The 18,692-nt window shown below is 49.0% G+C and overlaps 1 protein-coding gene across 1 annotated transcript in view; it reads right to left on the bottom strand.

Moving 5' to 3' along the window:
• LOC311223298 (dematin-like) overlaps positions 1-18,692 on the bottom strand; it is a 196,920-nt gene that overhangs the window by 7,680 nt on the left and 170,548 nt on the right. The window contains exon 16 of the mRNA XM_084308090.1: positions 18,547-18,627. Coding sequence (XP_084164216.1) covers positions 18,547-18,627 — 81 coding nt within the window. The remainder of the gene's footprint in view (positions 1-18,546; positions 18,628-18,692) is intronic.

The raw sequence follows: 18,692 nt of genomic DNA, 5'->3' as shown, positions 1-18,692 counted from the left end.
ACAGGGAGTGAATGTAATGATAGGGGAGACAGGGAGTGAATGTAACAATAAGGGAGACAGGGAGTGAATGCAATGATAGGGGAGACAGGGAGTGAATGTAATGATAGGGGAGACAGGGAGTGAATGTAACAATAAGGGAAAAAGGGAGTGAATGTAATGATAGGGGAGACAGGGAGTGAATGTAATGATAGGGGAGACAGGGAGTGAATGTAATGATAGGGGAGACAGGGAGTGAATGTTATGATAGGGGAGACAGGGAGTGAATGTAACAATAAGGGAGACAGGGAGTGCATGTAATGATAGGGGAGACAGGGAGTGAATGTAACAATAAGGGAGACAGGGAGTGAATGTAATGATAGGGGAGACAGGGAGTGAATGTAACAATAAGGGAGACAGGGAGTGAATGTAACAATAGGTGAGACAGGGAGTGAATGTAATGATAGGGGAGACAGGGAGTGAATGTAACAATAAGGGAGAGAGGGAGTGAATGTAATGATAGGGGAGACAGGGAGTGAATGTAACAATAAGGGAGACAGGGAGTGAATGTAATGATAGGGGAGACAGGGAGTGAATGTAACAATAAGGGAGACAGGGAGTGAATGTAACAATAGGTGAGACAGGGAGTGAATGTAATGATAGGGGAGACAGGGAGTGAATGTAACAATAAGGGAGACAGGGAGTGAATGTAATGATAGGGGAGACAGGGAGTGAATGTTATGATAGGGGAGACAGGGAGTGAATGTAACAATAAGGGAGACAGGGAGTGAATGTTATGATAGGGGAGACAGGGAGTGAATGTTATGATAGGTGAGACAGGGAGTGAATGTAATGATAGGGGAGACAGGGAGTGAATGTTATGATAGGGGAGACAGGGAGTGAATGTAACAATAAGGGAGAGAGGGAGTGAATGTAACAATAGGTGAGACAGGGAGTGAATGTAATGATAGGGGAGACAGGGAGTGAATGTAATGATAGGGGAGACAGGGAGTGAATGTAACAATAAGGGAGCCAGGGAGTGCATGTGATGATAGGGGAGACAGGGAGTGAATGTAACAATAAGGGAGACAGGGAGTGAATGTAATGATAGGGGAGACAGGGAGTGAATGTTATGATAGGGGAGACAGGGAGTGAATGTAATGACAGGGGAGACAGGGAGTGCATGTGATGATAGGGGAGACAAGGAGTGAATGTAATGATAGGGGAGACACTACAGGGAGTGCATGTTATGATAGGGGAGACAGGGAGTGAATGTTATGATAGGGGAGACAGGGAGTGAATGTAATGATAGGGGAGACAGGGAGTGAATGTAACAATAAGGGAGACAGGGAGTGAATGTAATGATAGGGGAGACAGGGAGTGAATGTTATGATAGGGGAGACAGGGAGTGAATGTTATGATAGGGGAGACAGGGAGTGAATGTAACAATAAGGGAGACAGGGAGTGAATGTTATGATAGGGGAGACAGGGAGTGAATGTAATGATAGGGGAGACAGGGAGTGAATGTAATGATAGGGGAGACAGGGAGTGAATGTAATGATAGGGGAGACAGGGAGTGAATGTAATGATAGGGGAGACAGGGGGTGAATGTAACAATAAGGGAGACAGGGAGTGCATGTAATGATAGGGGAGACAGGGAGTGAATGTTATGATAGGGGAGACAGGGAGTGAATGTAACAATAAGGGAGACAGGGAGTGAATGTAACAATAGGTGAGACAGGGAGTGAATGTAATGATAGGGGAGACAGGGAGTGAATGTAACAATAAGGGAGACAGGGAGTGAATGTTATGATAGGGGAGACAGGGAGTGAATGTAATGATAGGGGAGACAGGGAGTGAATGTTATGATAGGGGAGACAGGGAGTGAATGTTATGATAGGGGAGACAGGGGGTGAATGTAACAATAAGGGAGACAGGGAGTGAATGTTATGATAGGGGAGACAGGGAGTGCATGTAATGATAGGGGAGACAGGGAGTGAATGTTATGATAGGGGAGACAGGGAGTGAATGTTATGATAGGGGAGACAGGGAGTGAATGTAACAATAAGGGAGACAGGGAGTGAATGTTATGATAGGGGAGATAGGGAGTGAATGTAACAATAAGGGAGACAGGGAGTGAATGTAACAATAAGGGAGACAGGGAGTGAATGTAACAATAAGGGAGACAGAGAGTGAATGTAACAATAAGGGAGACAGGGAGTGAATGTAACAATAAGGGAGACAGGGAGTGAATGTTATGATAGGGGAGACAGGGAGTGAATGTTATGATAGGGGAGACAGGGAGTGAATGTAATGATAGGGGAGACAGGGAGTGAATGTAACAATAAGGGAGACAGGGAGTGAATGTAACAATAAGGGAGACAGGGAGTGAATGTAACAATAAGGGAGACAGGGAGTGAATGTTATGATAGGGGAGACAGGGAGTGAATGTAACAATAAGGGAGACAGGGAGTGAATGTAACAATAAGGGAGACAGGGAGTGAATGTTATGATAGGGGAGACAGGGAGTGAATGTTATGATAGGGGAGACAGGGAGTGAATGTAACAATAAGGGAGACAGGGAGTGAATGTAACAATAAGGGAGACAGGGAGTGAATGTAACAATAAGGGAGACAGGGAGTGAATGTTATGATAGGGGAGACAGGGAGTGAATGTTATGATAGGGGAGACAGGGAGTGAATGTAACAATAAGGGAGACAGGGAGTGAATGTAACAATAAGGGAGACAGGGAGTGAATGTTATGATAGGGGAGACAGGGAGTGAATGTAACAATAAGGGAGACAGGGAGTGAATGTAACAATAAGTGAGACAGGGAGTGAATGTAACAATAGGTGAGACAGGGAGTGAATGTAACAATAGGTGAGACAGGGAGTGAATGTAATGATAGGGGAGACAGGGAGTGAATGTAACAATAAGGGAGACAGGGAGTGAATGTAACAATAGGTGAGACAGGGAGTGAATGTAACAATAGGTGAGACAGGGAGTGAATGTAACAATAGGGGAGACAGGGAGTGAATGTAATGATAGGGGAGACAGGGAGTGAATGTAATGATAGGGGAGACAGGGAGTGAATGTAACAATAAGGGAGACAGGGAGTGAATGTAACAATAGGTGAGACAGGGAGTGAATGTACTGATAGGGGAGACAGGGAGTGAGTGTAACAATAAGGGAGACAGGGAGTGAATGTAATGATAGGGGAGACAGGGAGTGAATGTAACAATAAGGGAGACAGGGAGTGAATGTAACAATAAGGGAGACAGGGAGTGAATGTAACAATAAGGGAGACAGGGAGTGCATGTGATGATAGGGGAGACACTACAGGGAGTGCATGTTATGATAGGGGAGACAGGGAGTGAATGTAACAATAGGTGAGACAGGGAGTGAATGTAATGATAAGTGAGACAGGGAGTGAATGTAACAATAAGGGAGACAGGGAGTGAATGTAACAATAAGGGAGACAGGGAGTGAATGTAACAATAAGGGAGACGGGGAGTGAATGTAACAATAGGTGAGACAGGGAGTGAATGTTATGATAGGGGAGACAGGGAGTGAATGTTATGATAGGGGAGACAGGGAGTGAATGTTATGATAGGGGAGACAGGGAGTGAATGTTATGATAGGGGAGACAGGGAGTGAATGTTATGATAGGGGAGACAGGGAGTGAATGTTATGATAGGGGAGACAGGGAGTGAATGTTATGATAGGGGAGACAGGGAGTGAATGTTATGATAGGGGAGACAGGGAGTGAATGTTATGATAGGGGAGACACTACAGGGAGTGCATGTTATGATAGGGGAGACAGGGAGTGAATGTAACAATAAGGGAGACAGGGAGTGAATGTAATGATAGGGGAGACAGGGAGTGAATGTAACAATAAGGGAGACAGGGAGTGAATGTAATGATAGGGGAGACAGGGAGTGAATGTTATGATAGGGGAGACACTACAGGGAGTGCATGTTATGATAGGGGAGACAGGGAGTGAATGTAACAATAAGGGAGACAGGGAGTGAATGTTATGATAGGGGAGACAGGGAGTGAATGTTATGATAGGGGAGACAGGGAGTGAATGTTATGATAGGGGAGACAGGGAGTGAATGTTATGATAGGGGAGACAGGGAGTGAATGTAACAATAAGGGAGACAGGGAGTGAATGTTATGATAGGGGAGACAGGGAGTGAATGTTATGATAGGGGAGACAGGGAGTGAATGTTATGATAGGGGAGACAGGGAGTGAATGTAACAATAAGGGAGACAGGGAGTGAATGTAACAATAAGGGAGACAGGGAGTGAATGTAACAATAAGGGAGACAGGGAGTGAATGTTATGATAGGGGAGACAGGGAGTGAATGTAACAATAAGGGAGACAGGGAGTGAATGTTATGATAAGGGAGACAGGGAGTGAATGTTATGATAGGGGAGACAGGGAGTGAATGTAACAATAAGGGAGACAGGGAGTGAATGTTATGATAAGGGAGACAGGGAGTGAATGTTATGATAGGGGAGACAGGGAGTGAATGTAACAATAAGGGAGACAGGGAGTGAATGTAATGATAGGGGAGACAGGGAGTGAATGTAACAATAAGGGAGACAGGGAGTGAATGTAACAATAAGGGAGACAGGGAGTGAATGTAACAATAAGGGAGACAGGGAGTGAATGTAATGATAGGGGAGACAGGGAGTGAATGTTATGATAGGGGAGACAGGGAGTGAATGTTATGATAGGGGAGACAGGGAGTGAATGTAATGATAGGGGAGACAGGGAGTGAATGTAACAATAAGGGAGACAGGGAGTGCATGTTATGATAGGGGAGACAGGGAGTGAATGTAACAATAAGGGAGACAGGGAGTGCATGTACTGATAGGGGAGACAGGGAGTGAATGTTATGATAGGGGAGACAGGGAGTGAATGTAACAATAAGGGAGACAGGGAGTGCATGTTATGATAGGGGAGACAGGGAGTGAATGTTATGATAGGGGAGACAGGGAGTGCATGTTATGATAGGGGAGACAGGGAGTGAATGTTATGATAGGGGAGACAGGGAGTGAATGTAACAATAAGGGAGACAGGGAGTGAATGTAACAATAAGGGAGACAGGGAGTGAATGTAATGATAGGGGAGACAGGGAGTGAATGTAACAATAAGGGAGACAGGGAGTGAATGTAACAATAAGGGAGACAGGGAGTGAATGTTATGATAGGGGAGACAGGGAGTGAATGTAACAATAAGGGAGACAGGGAGTGAATGTAACAATAAGGGAGACAGGGAGTGAATGTTATGATAGGGGAGACAGGGAGTGAATGTAACAATAAGGGAGACAGGGAGTGAATGTAATGATAAGGGAGACAGGGAGTGAATGTAACAATAAGGGAGACAGGGAGTGAATGTTATGATAGGGGAGACAGGGAGTGAATGTAATGATAGGGGAGACAGGGAGTGAATGTAATGATAGGGGAGACAGGGAGTGAATGTAACAATAAGGGAGACAGGGAGTGAATGTTATGATAGGGGAGACAGGGAGTGAATGTAACAATAAGGGAGACAGGGAGTGAATGTAACAATACGGGAGACAGGGAGTGAATGTGATGATAGGGGAGACAGGGAGTGAATGTAACAATAAGGGAGACAGGGAGTGAATGTTATGATAGGGGAGACAGGGAGTGAATGTAATGATAGGGGAGACAGGGAGTGAATGTTATGATAGGGGAGACAGGGAGTGAATGTAACAATAAGGGAGACAGGGAGTGAATGTAATGATAGGGGAGACAGGGAGTGAATGTTATGATAGGGGAGACAGGGAGTGAATGTAACAATAAGGGAGACAGGGAGTGAATGTAATGATAGGGGAGACAGGGAGTGAATGTAACAATAAGGGAGACAGGGAGTGAATGTAACAATAAGGGAGACAGGGAGTGAATGTAACAATAAGGGAGACAGGGAGTGAATGTTATGATAGGGGAGACAGGGAGTGAATGTTATGATAGGGGAGACAGGGAGTGAATGTAATGATAGGGGAGACAGGGAGTGAATGTAATGATAGGGGAGACAGGGAGTGAATGTAATGATAGGGGAGACAGGGAGTGAATGTAACAATAAGGGATACAGGGAGTGAATGTAACAATAAGGGAGACAGGGAGTGAATGTAACAATAAGGGAGACAGGGAGTGAATGTAATGATAGGGGAGACAGGGAGTGAATGTAACAATAAGGGAGACAGGGAGTGAATGTTATGATAGGGGAGACAGGGAGTGAATGTTATGATAGGGGAGACAGGGGGTGAATGTAACAATAAGGGAGACAGGGAGTGAATGTAACAATAAGGGAGACAGGGAGTGAATGTAACAATAAGGGAGACAGGGAGTGAATGTAATGATAGGGGAGACAGGGAGTGAATGTAATGATAGGGGAGACAGGGAGTGAATGTAATGATAGGGGAGACAGGGAGTGAATGTTATGATAGGGGAGACAGGGAGTTAATGTTATGATAGGGGAGACAGGGAGTGAATGTTATGATAGGGGAGACAGGGAGTGAATGTAATGATAGGGGAGACAGGGAGTGAATGTTATGATAGGGGAGACAGGGAGTGAATGTAACAATAAGGGAGACAGGGAGTGAATGTAATGATAGGGGAGACAGGGAGTGAATGTAACAATAAGGGAGACAGGGAGTGAATGTAACAATAAGGGAGACAGGGAGTGAATGTAACAATAAGGGAGACAGGGAGTGAATGTAACAATAAGGGAGACAGGGAGTGAATGTAACAATAAGGGAGACAGGGAGTGAATGTTATGATAGGTGAGACAGGGAGTGAATGTAATGATAGGGGAGACAGGGAGTGAATGTAACAATAAGGGAGACAGGGAGTGAATGTTATGATAGGGGAGACAGGGAGTGAATGTAACAATAAGGGAGACAGGGAGTGAATGTAATGATAGGGGAGACAGGGAGTGAATGTAACAATAAGGGAGACAGGGAGTGAATGTAATGATAGGGGAGACAGGGAGTGAATGTAACAATAAGGGAGACAGGGAGTGAATGTAACAATAAGGGAGACAGGGAGTGAATGTACTGATAGGGGAGACAGGGAGTGAATGTAATGATAGGGGAGACAGGGAGTGAATGTAATCATAGGGGAGACAGGGAGTGAATGTTATGATAGGGGAGACAGGGAGTGAATGTAATGATAGGGGAGACAGGGAGTGAATGTTATGATAGGGGAGACAGGGAGTGAATGTAATGATAGGGGAGACAGGGAGTGAATGTTATGATAGGGGAGACAGGGAGTGAATGTAACAATAAGGGAGACAGGGAGTGAATGTAATGATAGGGGAGACAGGGAGTGAATGTAACAATAAGGGAGACAGGGAGTGAATGTAACAATAACGGATACAGGGAGTGAATGTTATGATAGGGGAGATAGGGAGTGAATGTTATGATAGGGGAGACAGGGAGTGAATGTTATGATAGGGGAGACAGGGAGTGAATGTAATGATAGGGGAGACAGGGAGTGAATGTAACAATAAGGGAGACAGGGAGTGAATGTAACAATAAGGGAGACAGGGAGTGAATGTAACAATAAGGGAGACAGGGAGTGAATGTAACAATAAGGGAGACAGGGAGTGAATGTTATGATAGGGGAGACAGGGAGTGAAAGTTATGATAGGGGAGACAGGGAGTGAATGTTATGATAGGGGAGACAGGGAGTGAATGTAACAATAGGTGAGACAGGGAGTGAATGTAATGATAGGGGAGACAGGGAGTGAATGTAATGATAGGGGAGACAGGGAGTGAATGTAACAATAGGTGAGACAGGGAGTGAATGTAATGATAGGGGAGACAGGGAGTGAATGTAATGATAGGGGAGACAGGGAGTGAATGTTATGATAGGGGAGACAGGGAGTGAATGTAATGATAGGGGAGACAGGGAGTGAATGTAACAATAAGGGAGACAGGGAGTGCATGTAATGATAGGGGAGACAGGGAGTGAATGTTATGATAGGGGAGACAGGGAGTGAATGTTATGATGGGGGAGACAGGGAGTGAATGTAACAATAAGGGAGACAGGGAGTGAATGTAATGATAGGTGAGACAGGGAGTGAATGTTATGATAGGGGAGACAGGGAGTGAATGTAACAATAAGGGAGACAGGGAGTGAATGTAATGATATGGGAGACAGGGAGTGAATGTAATGATAGGGGAGACAGGGAGTGAATGTTATGATAGGGGAGACAGGGAGTGAATGTTATGATAGGGGAGACAGGGAGTGAATGTTATGATAGGGGAGACAGGGAGTGAATGTAACAATAAGGGAGACAGGGAGTGCATGTAATGATAGGGGAGACAGGGAGTGAATGTTATGATAGGGGAGACAGGGAGTGAATGTTATGATAGGTGTAACTGAGGGGTACAATTCCCTGACTGTATTAATAAGTATGGTATCATTAAACCACTACCGTCTTATGTACATTACTACTGGCCATACAGTACACAGGTATCTTATGATGAACACTTCCCACAATGACTCGGTTCCACACAAAACTGGGTTTACGAATATTTATTAGCAGCAATGATAGTACATAATATACTTTACTTTGGATGCGCTTATAAGGCAAAGGAATGTGCGTAGGCAAATCAATAACGTATGTCCATTCTCATATTACGCAGGAGATAATAATACAACCTGAATCTTAGGAATTATATCTATGGTACTCTGGGGAGGCAGCGGGAGATACTGGTAGGGGTTCCCACCGGTTGTAAGCCAGCAGGGGGAGGAAATGTTCGAATGCAAAGTCTGGGTCAACGGGGACTCAATAAGCTCCTGCTATGGGAGGCGGTATTACTCCCTTGATCGGCAGACGAAAAGCAGCAGCTGTAATCCAAGTATGCGTGCAGCATAGGTGAAAGCCGGCCAGCCTCTCCAAGAGACGGGCTCGAATGATGTTCCTCACGGGTAAATCCCACACAGTAGTGGGTTGGTAGACGATTCTCCTCCGCTCCAACAGGACCAAAGCAATATAATAATAATCCAGCAGGAAAAGGGCTCTGCATTCACCGGTGTAGATTCTCCGGTGCGCGGTACTTCACATTAACTAGGTAGAACTTGACGTTATTCCACTAAGCTCTGACACTTTTACTATCCTATCCGCACGCGGTTATAAGTGCTCTATTTAGATGCACGGTTGCTCGCTTCACTTGGTCGTTGACTCGTGATGAAGGCTTTACTAGTAAGGAGCGAACGATACGTTGAACGAACGTATTAGGATAAGACAAGACTCTATTTCGGGGCAAAACGGGCCCACTTCACAGCACGTTGTATCGTGGTGAAGGCTTCTGCTTTTAGTTACTAAGACTACTGCTGTATCCACCTGCGCCGTATTTATACGTACGGTGAATAATCTAGTACCAGCCTTATTTCTGTCTCGTATTCCTGGGCAAAGCCGGGCATGTACAGACATGTCTTCGCGGTGACTTTGAACTCGGCATTGGGGGTATGGCCGTTGGCGCCTAGGGGATCGCTTCCAATAGGAGAACGAAATATTATGGTCTGTACTAGGTTAAAGGGATATTCCGTGTATATGTACAAAGAATACACAAGGGATATCAGACGATATACAAATCCTATGCAATATATATCAATCAATAAATACATATATTCGGTTTAATCTGACCCTTTGTAACAGCCGCCTCCTAATTAGTCCCACCTAATTAGATAAGCAGAGACAGATTAACCGCACTGTCCACTACTCAATGTCCGTTGTGAGGGTAGGGCAGTTCACAAAGTCAGTGGGTCATGGTCGTCATTAAGCGAGTCGGGGAGCCTTGGCAACTCTATCAGCCTCGCCACGGGTCGGTTGTATGTCCGCCCTTGGACGAGCACTTCTGCCGCTCTGACCTTTCCGTCGGCACCAGTGATCACTTTGCTTACGCGGCCGGCCGGCCACATAGCTCGGGGTAGTGACTGGTCGATAATCATGACGACTGGACGGGATGAAGGGGGGCTTAGGAGGAAGCGGGCCTGAGACTGCTTTGATCTGTGCTTGGCTGTGCCTCCTCCTCCTCCGTCTGTTTCTCTTGTTTGCTCTGTACCCCTGCTTACCGCCCAGCAATTCCATCCATCTTTCTGGCGAATGCCCGTTCGTTGGAGGGTAGGATGGATGACCTGAGAGCGAGGGTCCGGTTCCAACGGGAGATGAGAGACATCAACATTATATGTCTCACAGAGACATGGCTCACGTCGACGACTCCAGACAAAAGCGTCTCTCCCTCGGATGCCTTCACAGTCTTACGTGCAGATCGCAACGCTGGCTCAGGAAAGACCATCGGCGGCGGAGTCTGCCTCATCACGAACAATTCCTGGGTTAATCCCGAGGGGGTGCAGGTCCTCTCAAACTCGTGTTCGCCGGACTTGGAACATCTTTCTATCCTATGTCGTCCGTTTCACCTCCAGAGGGAGTTCACCGCAGTCGTCATGACTGCCGTGTATATTCCCCCACACGCGAATACGGGCAAAGCGCTGGGCGAACTACACGATCATCTCAACAGACACCAGATCAAACACCCAGACGCAGCGATGGTAGTGGCCGGCGATTTCAACCAGGCCAACCTGAAGAAAGTGATGCCGTCCTTTTTTCAGCACATCGCTTGCTCCACCAGAGGGAAGAACACACTCGACCACTGCTATTCCCCGTTCAAAGCCGGTTACAAGGCAGTAGCCGCTCCGCCATTAACGGGGTCCACAAGCTCGAGCGATCATGACTCCATCTTGCTATTTCCGGCATATCAACAAAGATCACGTGACGCCGTCGTGTCACGTGAGACAAAGAAGTGGACCGACGAATCAGAGGCCACGCTCAAGGACGTGCTTGCAGACACGGATTGGGAGATGTTCAAAGGAAGCGCCAGTGACGTCAGTGAGCTAGCAGACACAGTGGTGTGCTACATCACAACAATAGCTGATGGTATTGTCCCCAGGAAAACGGTGCGGATTTTCCCAAACCAGAAACCGTGGGTGGATAGCACTATTAGAGCAGCTCTGAACTCTCGTACCACCGCCTACAACCTGGGTAGAGAGTCAGGAAACATGGAGGAGTATAAGGCTTCAGTCTATACTCTACGCAAAGCTGTCAAACTTGGTAAGAGGACATATGCTGATAAACTGGAGACACAAATGGCACAAAACGACACAAGAGGATTATGGCAGGGACTGAAGACAATAACTGACTATAAAGTCAGTGCCCCCTCAATGGGGAGCGACGACGCCTCCCTCGCGGACAAGCTCAACATCTTCTACGCTCGGTTTGGTGTAGACAGTGGCGCTGCTGGCTCTCCGGCTAGTGACGTCACTGGCGCGCCGGCTGTTGTGGAGGGGGGGGGGCAACCGCGAGGGGGGGGGACGCTCTCTCGTTGTCGGAACACAGTGTGAGAAGAGCATTTATGCAGGTGAACACCAGGAAGGCTGCTGGCCCAGATGGCATAACAGGACGTATACTCAAGACCTGTGCCAACCAGCTGGCCCCTGTGTTCACCGCCATATTTAATCAATCACTGGCGGAGTCAGTGGTCCCTGCCTGCTTCAAGATGTCTATCATCATCCCTGTGCCGAAGAAACCCTCCCCAGCATGTCCAAATGACTACAGACCGGTGGCACTCACCTCTGTGGTCATGAAATGTTTCGAGAGGCTGGTCAAGGACCACATTTGTGCCTCCCTCCCCAGTGATATGGACCCTATGCAATTTGCATACAGGACAAACAGGTCCACCGACGACGCGGTCTCCCAGGTACTGCACAGCACCCTCTCGCACCTTGACCGTCAGAAGGGGGGCTATGTGAGACTGTTGTTCATTGACTACAGCTCAGCGTTCAACACCATAGTCCCCACCAGACTGGTGGACAAGCTGATCGAGCTAGGTCTGAGCTCCGCCCTGAGCGCCTGGGTACTGGACTTTCTGAGCGAAAGACCCCAGGCGGTCAGGGTGGGGGGTCAGACCTCCAACACCATCACCCTGAGCATCGGGTCCCCCCAGGGCTGTGTTCTGAGCCCCCTGCTGTACTCACTCTACACACACGACTGTGTGGCCAAGTTCAGCTCCAACTCCATAGTGAAGTTCGCAGATGACACGGTGGTGGTGGGGCTGATCTCGGACAACGACGAGAAGGCCTACCGGGAGGAGGTTGAGGTACTGGAACGCTGGTGCCAGGACAACAGCCTGCTCCTGAACATTGGCAAAACCAAGGAGCTGATCGTGGATTATAGGAGAGGACAGCAGGAGACACACACACCACTGATGATAAACGGGGCTACCGTGGACAGGGTGAGCAGCTTCAAGTACCTGGGGGTCCACATCTCAGAGGACCTGACATGGTCAACACACATAGAAACAGTAGTAAAGAAGGCGAAACAGCGTCTCTACCACCTGAGACAGTTAAGGAAGTTCAGAGTATCGGGGAAGATACTCCAGTCCTTCTACTCAGGAGCTGTAGAGAGCATCCTGACCGGAAACATCACTGCCTGGTATGGAAACAGCACGGCACAGGACAAGAAGGCCATACAGAGAGTGATGCGCTCAGCCGAGCGTACCACGGGTATTGCACTACCCCCCCTGCAGGTTCTATACAACAAGAGGTGCAAATCCAGAGCCTGCAGGATAATGAAAGACCCTCACCACCCCAATAACAGCCTGTTTCAGCTGCTGAGGTCAGGCAGACGCCTGCGAACCCCAGCTACTAGGACAGAGCGGCTTAGGCTCAGCTTCTTCCCCCAGGCCATCAGAGCCATGAACAATGAACATTGAGTGCTCAGAACATTGAACTGTCCACACACAAGCACACATGAACACACACACGACACGCACACTGTGCACGCTCACACACGAGCAGCCACTTAACACTTTAACATGAGCGGGCACACACTCATGTCGCACACACGCACACTTATGGCCAAAGGAAAGGACACTTTAAATTAGAATAACAGGAACAGTGTATTGCACTACCAAAGCTAACTAGCATGTCCCACATGCTCTGTAAATAACTATGTACAGATACCGAGATGTCACTTCATGTTACCTGCTACCTGTTACTGCACAATGTTGTTTTCTTCTTTGATTCTATTATATGTACCACTGTATTGCACATCGTTGCGGGCAAGACCACCCGCATTTCATTGTATACCTGTATGCCGTGACAATTAAAACTCTTGACTTGACTCTTGACTTGACTTGACTTGACTACCCCGTCTGAGGAGGGGCCGGTTCTGGCCGCCCCGTCAAGGAGTCGCCTGGGGTGCCAGGTTCGAGGTCAGCTACGTCTGGAGCGCAGCTGAGGGGGTTGGAGTTCCGAACTCCCTCTTGTGCCCACGGTTCTCTCACAGGCCTCTCGCTTAATGTCAATAGCCTCTCAACGGGCTGTACGAGAGAGTGGCCGGTGTCGCTCGCCTTTGTGTGTAGGCAGCGTGTAGACGTGGGTTGACTGTCAAGTCCGTAGAGGGGGCCCTGGAGCGTCCATCCCAGTCGGGTCTGAACCGCGACTGGGCATCCTTTGGGTCCGATGTGGGCCGCCTCAATTGGGAGAATGAGGTCCGCGTGGTCGGAGCCGATGAGCAGGGTCGGTGTGGCGCCGTCGATAAGCGGTATAGGTAGTTGACGTAGGTGCACATACTTAGCCATCAGCTGTGGGATGGGGTAGGTGTACTGGGACAGGCCTATGTCGTGGCTGGTGAAGACGTTGGTTATACTATACTGCTTCTCGGGCTGGTCCACCGCTGCTATCTTAAAGGAGACCTTTTCACCTTTTATGGTCTTCTGGTCCCTTCTGATGGTGCGTATGGTCATGGTACCTTTGGCACCCCGCAGGCCCAACTGGGCTGCGGCGGAAGCGAGGAGGAGAGTCTTTTCAGACCCATCGTCCAGGACGGCGTAAGTGTCCAGGACCTTGTCCTTGTAGCTCAGGAGCACTCTGACCACTTTGATGAGCACTCGGGGGGTTCCGCTATGCTGGTCAATGTGGAGCACTCCTGTTGGTCGGTTGCCTTGGATCTTCTGGTGGGCCCCGCACAGTGCTGCGCGGTAAGCGGCGCCCGCCTGGGCCGCCTCTGCGCGGTAAGCGGCGCCCGCCTGGGCCGCCTCACGCCACTGGTCAACTTGGACGGGGTTCAGTGTCTTATATTCGGCGCACTGTGCCAGCCAGTGTCCGCTGTCGCAGTAGGTACAGTAGGGGGCGGTCTGGTGGCTCTTCGGTACTGGTGCCACCGCCTCGGCATGGTACATTACCGCGACGGGCCCACTCTGTTGTCCTGGCTGACGCCTGTTGATGTCATGCAGGACCTCCAAGTGGGTGCCACCGCACCTGCTGCACTTCTTCCTCAAGCGGCACTCAGCTGCTAGGTGGCTGCGCGCGCATCGGAAGCAGCGGCGGTGGTCCTTGATCCACTGACTCACCTCGTCCGTGGTCAGCTTCCCGAAAGTGTCGCATTGATACAGCCGATGTTCCCCTTCACAGTACTGGCATTCAATCTTCCACTGGTCCTCTTTCGTCGAGGGGGTGTTGTGGTTCTTGTGCTGCGGTACTGATTCGGCTTGGTGCATAACGGTCACCGACCGGCGGTTATCATTCGATCCCCGAGGTCCTGGTCTTGGGCTTGGTCCACTCCATACGAACGTGTCGAGTCGTAGGCTACTGACCTCCCTGGCGAGGAACTCAGATAGGTCTAGGAGGGATGCCTCTGGGCCGTTGGGGTCGCAGTGGTCTCTCTGCCGCCTGAAGCGCTCTTGTCGGGCGGGAGGGAGCTTCTCTAGTATCCTCTCTACATTAGAGTTAGCGTACAGTTCGTATATCCCCTTTTCCTTTTGGGCCCCCAGCATCCCTACCAGGGACTGTACCTTGATAGAGAGGTCATCCAATGCTCTGTTGTCTCTGGCTGGGGGGAGACGGTCAATGTCTCTTATCTCCTGTATCACGTAGTCCCATATGCGTCCATAACGTTGGTCGAGGGCTACTAGAGCCGCGGTGTATGGGGTAGTAGAGTTGGAATATGCCAGCGCTATATTGTGCGCTCTGGGCACCTTCAGGTGCTTGAGTAGGATAGCATACTTGTACGTTTCATCCGGTACATCGGACATCATTGTCTCTAAGCACATTCGTAGCTCTGTGTACTGTGCTCTGTTCTCGTGTGTGAAGTCCGGGAACGTCGGTGTGCCAAGGTATGATGCCATGGATGGCTGGCACATCGGTGAGCGTTGGGGGAGAGGCCTCCTGGGCGAGTCTCCCCGTGCGTGTCGTCTTGAGCTGGTACTTGGTGGGTACCGAAGCCCGGGTACCCAGGTGCTGTTCCTCGGGGCTGGCGGTGCGTCAAACTCACCCGTGAGTGGAGTCGGGGGTTTGTAGCGCAGTGCCTCGGGGCTGACGTCTGGGCTGTACTGGACCTCCTGGTCCAGAGTACGTTGCTGCTGGTCGGGGCTGTACTGGGCCTCCTGGTCCAGAGTACGTTTCTGCTGGTCGGCTTGACATTCCTCCTCTTCCTCCTCCTCTTCCTCTGCTAGGTCCTGGAGTCTTCTGTTCAGTCTCTCGGCGTGGTCCGGTTCTTCCCGGTTGCTGGGTCTCGTATGGACCGGCCGGGGAGGGGGTTCGGAGACGTGGACAGGATCCTCCTGTTGGCGGGGTCCCGGGTCGCTTGGTCGGGTAGGGGAATGTGCCCTAGACCCTTGTCGTGACGATCTCCGGGAGCTCCGTGCGGAGTGAGGGGGTGTCGCCATGGTGATCAATTTGTCCATCAGCTGCGCCTGCAGCCTGTCACGCTCTGTCTCGCGCTGGGCATGGGCGGTGTCGCGCGCTGCTTCGCGCTGGGCATTGGCGGCGTCGCGCTGCACATTGGCGGCGGCGTGCTGTGCATCGGCGCGGCTTCTTTCAATGTTCTCTTCCGTCTGAAGGCGTCTGGTCTCCAGTCTTATGCGGTCGTCTTCACTCCTTTGTTGCGCTTGGAAGCGCTCTCGCTCGGTTGCAGAATGTTCGCGTTCACGGAGGGCTTGCGCTTGGAGTTGCGCGTGAAGGCGCTCTCGTTGGTCTGCAGCTTGTTCGCGCTCGCTCGTCTGTTGCGCTTGAAGTCGATCGCGTTCGGTGGAGGCTGCCAGGGTGGCGATGAGTGCCTGCGCCAGCATCTTGTCCGCTTCGCTGGGGGAAGACACCGGCGGAGGTGATCGGCTTCCGGCAGTGCTCGTTGGAGATCTGTTCTCTGGGCGCGCCTCGAGGTCCGTCTCCTGGGCGCGCTTCTCTTCTGGTAGTGGGTCGGGTTCCGTCCCTGGAGCGCTTTCTTTATCCTGGAGCTCTCCGGGGACTGTCCCGTTGGCGTTGTCGGGGGGTAAAGTCATGTCATGTCCCTCCTGGTCCCCCCTGTGAGCTTGGTCAGTTACGTTAGAACCCACTAGGGTCTCTACTGGCGGGGTAGCCTGGTCGGTAGGGTTGGACATAATTTTACTATCCGCTTTAGTTACTTTATCCGTATTTAACTTCCTTTTAAAGCTAGGTATTGGACTGACAACGTAGTCCTCTAGGTGAAGAGGTGGCTGCCGTCTGCGCTCCGGGCGATCTAGCTTAGGAGAACCGTTTGTGGAGTGTTCATCATCGGCCATGTTAATATTAATATTATATTAATATTACGCTAATTCTTATCTCCGGCTCGAAGGACCAATTGTAACTGAGGGGTACAATTCCCTGACTGTATTAATAAGTATGGTATCATTAAACCACTACCGTCTTATGTACATTACTACTGGCCATACAGTACACAGGTATCTTATGATGAACACTTCCCACAATGACTCGGTTCCACACAAAACTGGGTTTACGAATATTTATTAGCAGCACTGATAGTACATAATATACTTTACTTTGGATGCGCTTATAAGGCAAAGGAATGTGCGTAGGCAAATCAATAACGTATGTCCATTCTCATATTACGCAGGAGATAATAATACAACCTGAATCTTAGGAATTATATCTATGGTACTCTGGGGAGGCAGCGGGAGATACTGGTAGGGGTTCCCACCGGTTGTAAGCCAGCAGGGGGAGGAAATGTTCGAATGCAAAGTCTGGGTCAACGGGGACTCAATAAGCTCCTGCTATGGGAGGCGGTATTACTCCCTTGATCGGCAGACGAAAAGCAGCAGCTGTAATCCAAGTATGCGTGCAGCATAGGTGAAAGCCGGCCAGCCTCTCCAAGAGACGGGCTCGAATGATGTTCCTCACGGGTAAATCCCACACAGTAGTGGGTTGGTAGACGATTCTCCTCCGCTCCAACAGGACCAAAGCAATATAATAATAATCCAGCCGGAAAAGGGCTCTGCATTCACCGGTGTAGATTCTCCGGTGCGCGGTACTTCACATTAACTAGGTAGAACTTGACGTTATTCCACTAAGCTCTGACACTTTCACTATCCTATCCGCACGCGGTTATAAGTGCTCTATTTAGATGCACGGTTGCTCGCTTCACTTGGTCGTTGACTCGTGATGAAGGCTTTACTAGTAAGGAGCGAACGATACGTTGAACGAACGTATTAAACGTATTAAATAAGACAAGACTCTATTTCGGGGCAAAACGGGCCCACTTCACAGCACGTTGTATCGTGGTGAAGGCTTCTGCTTTTAGTTACTAAGACTACTGCTGTATCCACCTGCGCCGTATTTATACGTACAGTGAATAATCTAGTACCAGCCTTATTTCTGTCTCGTATTCCTGGGCAAAGCCGGGCATGTACAGACATGTCTTCGCGGTGACTTTGAACTCGGCATTGGGGGTATGGCGAAATATTATGATACAAATCCTATGCAATATATATCAATCAATAAATACATATATTCGGTTTAATCTGACCATTTGTAACAATAGGGGAGACAGGGAGTGAATGTAACAATAAGGGAGACAGGGAGTGAATGTAATGATAGGGGAGACAGGGAGTGAATGTAACAATAAGGGAGACAGGGAGTGAACGTTATGATAGGGGAGACAGGGAGTGAACATTATGATAGCAAAGAAAGCAGGTAATGTTACCATTAAGGGATAAAGTAATAGGGGCGAGAGGGGAGAATGTTTCAGCTATTAATCTGAATGTGAATAAGGGGAAAACATGTATGTATGTATTTAATCAGGCAGGTCAATTAAGAACAGATTCTTATTTACAATGACAGCCTGGCGAGAGGACAAAAGGGCCTCTCGTAGGGTAACAGGGAAAGGGGACAACAAATAAATAAAAAAGAACAATCCAGATACGACTATTGGAGACAAACTATACATACATCACAGGGGTAAGAGACATCATTAAAACACACAACAAACAAACAACCACATTACATCACAAGTCATGCAAGACAGGAAGCAGAACAGACTGTTAATTTAAAAGGCTGAAGATTGAATGAATGATAATGGGGTGTGGGGGGGGGGGGTAATGGAGTTGACAGACTAGCTGTCTACAGTGTTTTCAGCTGATATACAGTAGATCCAACAATAAACAGCAGCCAGCCAGGGATACAATGTTTCAGTAGGGGAGACGTGTTGAGTTTTACCTCCAGATGGGTCCTATCTACCCCAGGGGGCAGTCTGCGCCTCCCTCTGTGTGTCACCACCAACATCGCATAGGGATAGATCTAGACAACAGATAAGCAATCAATCAATCAATCAGTCAATGAAGTAGTCAATCAATCAATCAATC

Source organism: Notolepis coatsorum (assembly GCF_963971535.1).
Source record: "Notolepis coatsorum genome assembly, chromosome: 2".
NCBI classification, from domain to species: Eukaryota; Metazoa; Chordata; class Actinopteri; order Aulopiformes; family Paralepididae; genus Notolepis; species Notolepis coatsorum.
This window is presented reverse-complemented; position numbering and strand designations above follow the sequence as displayed.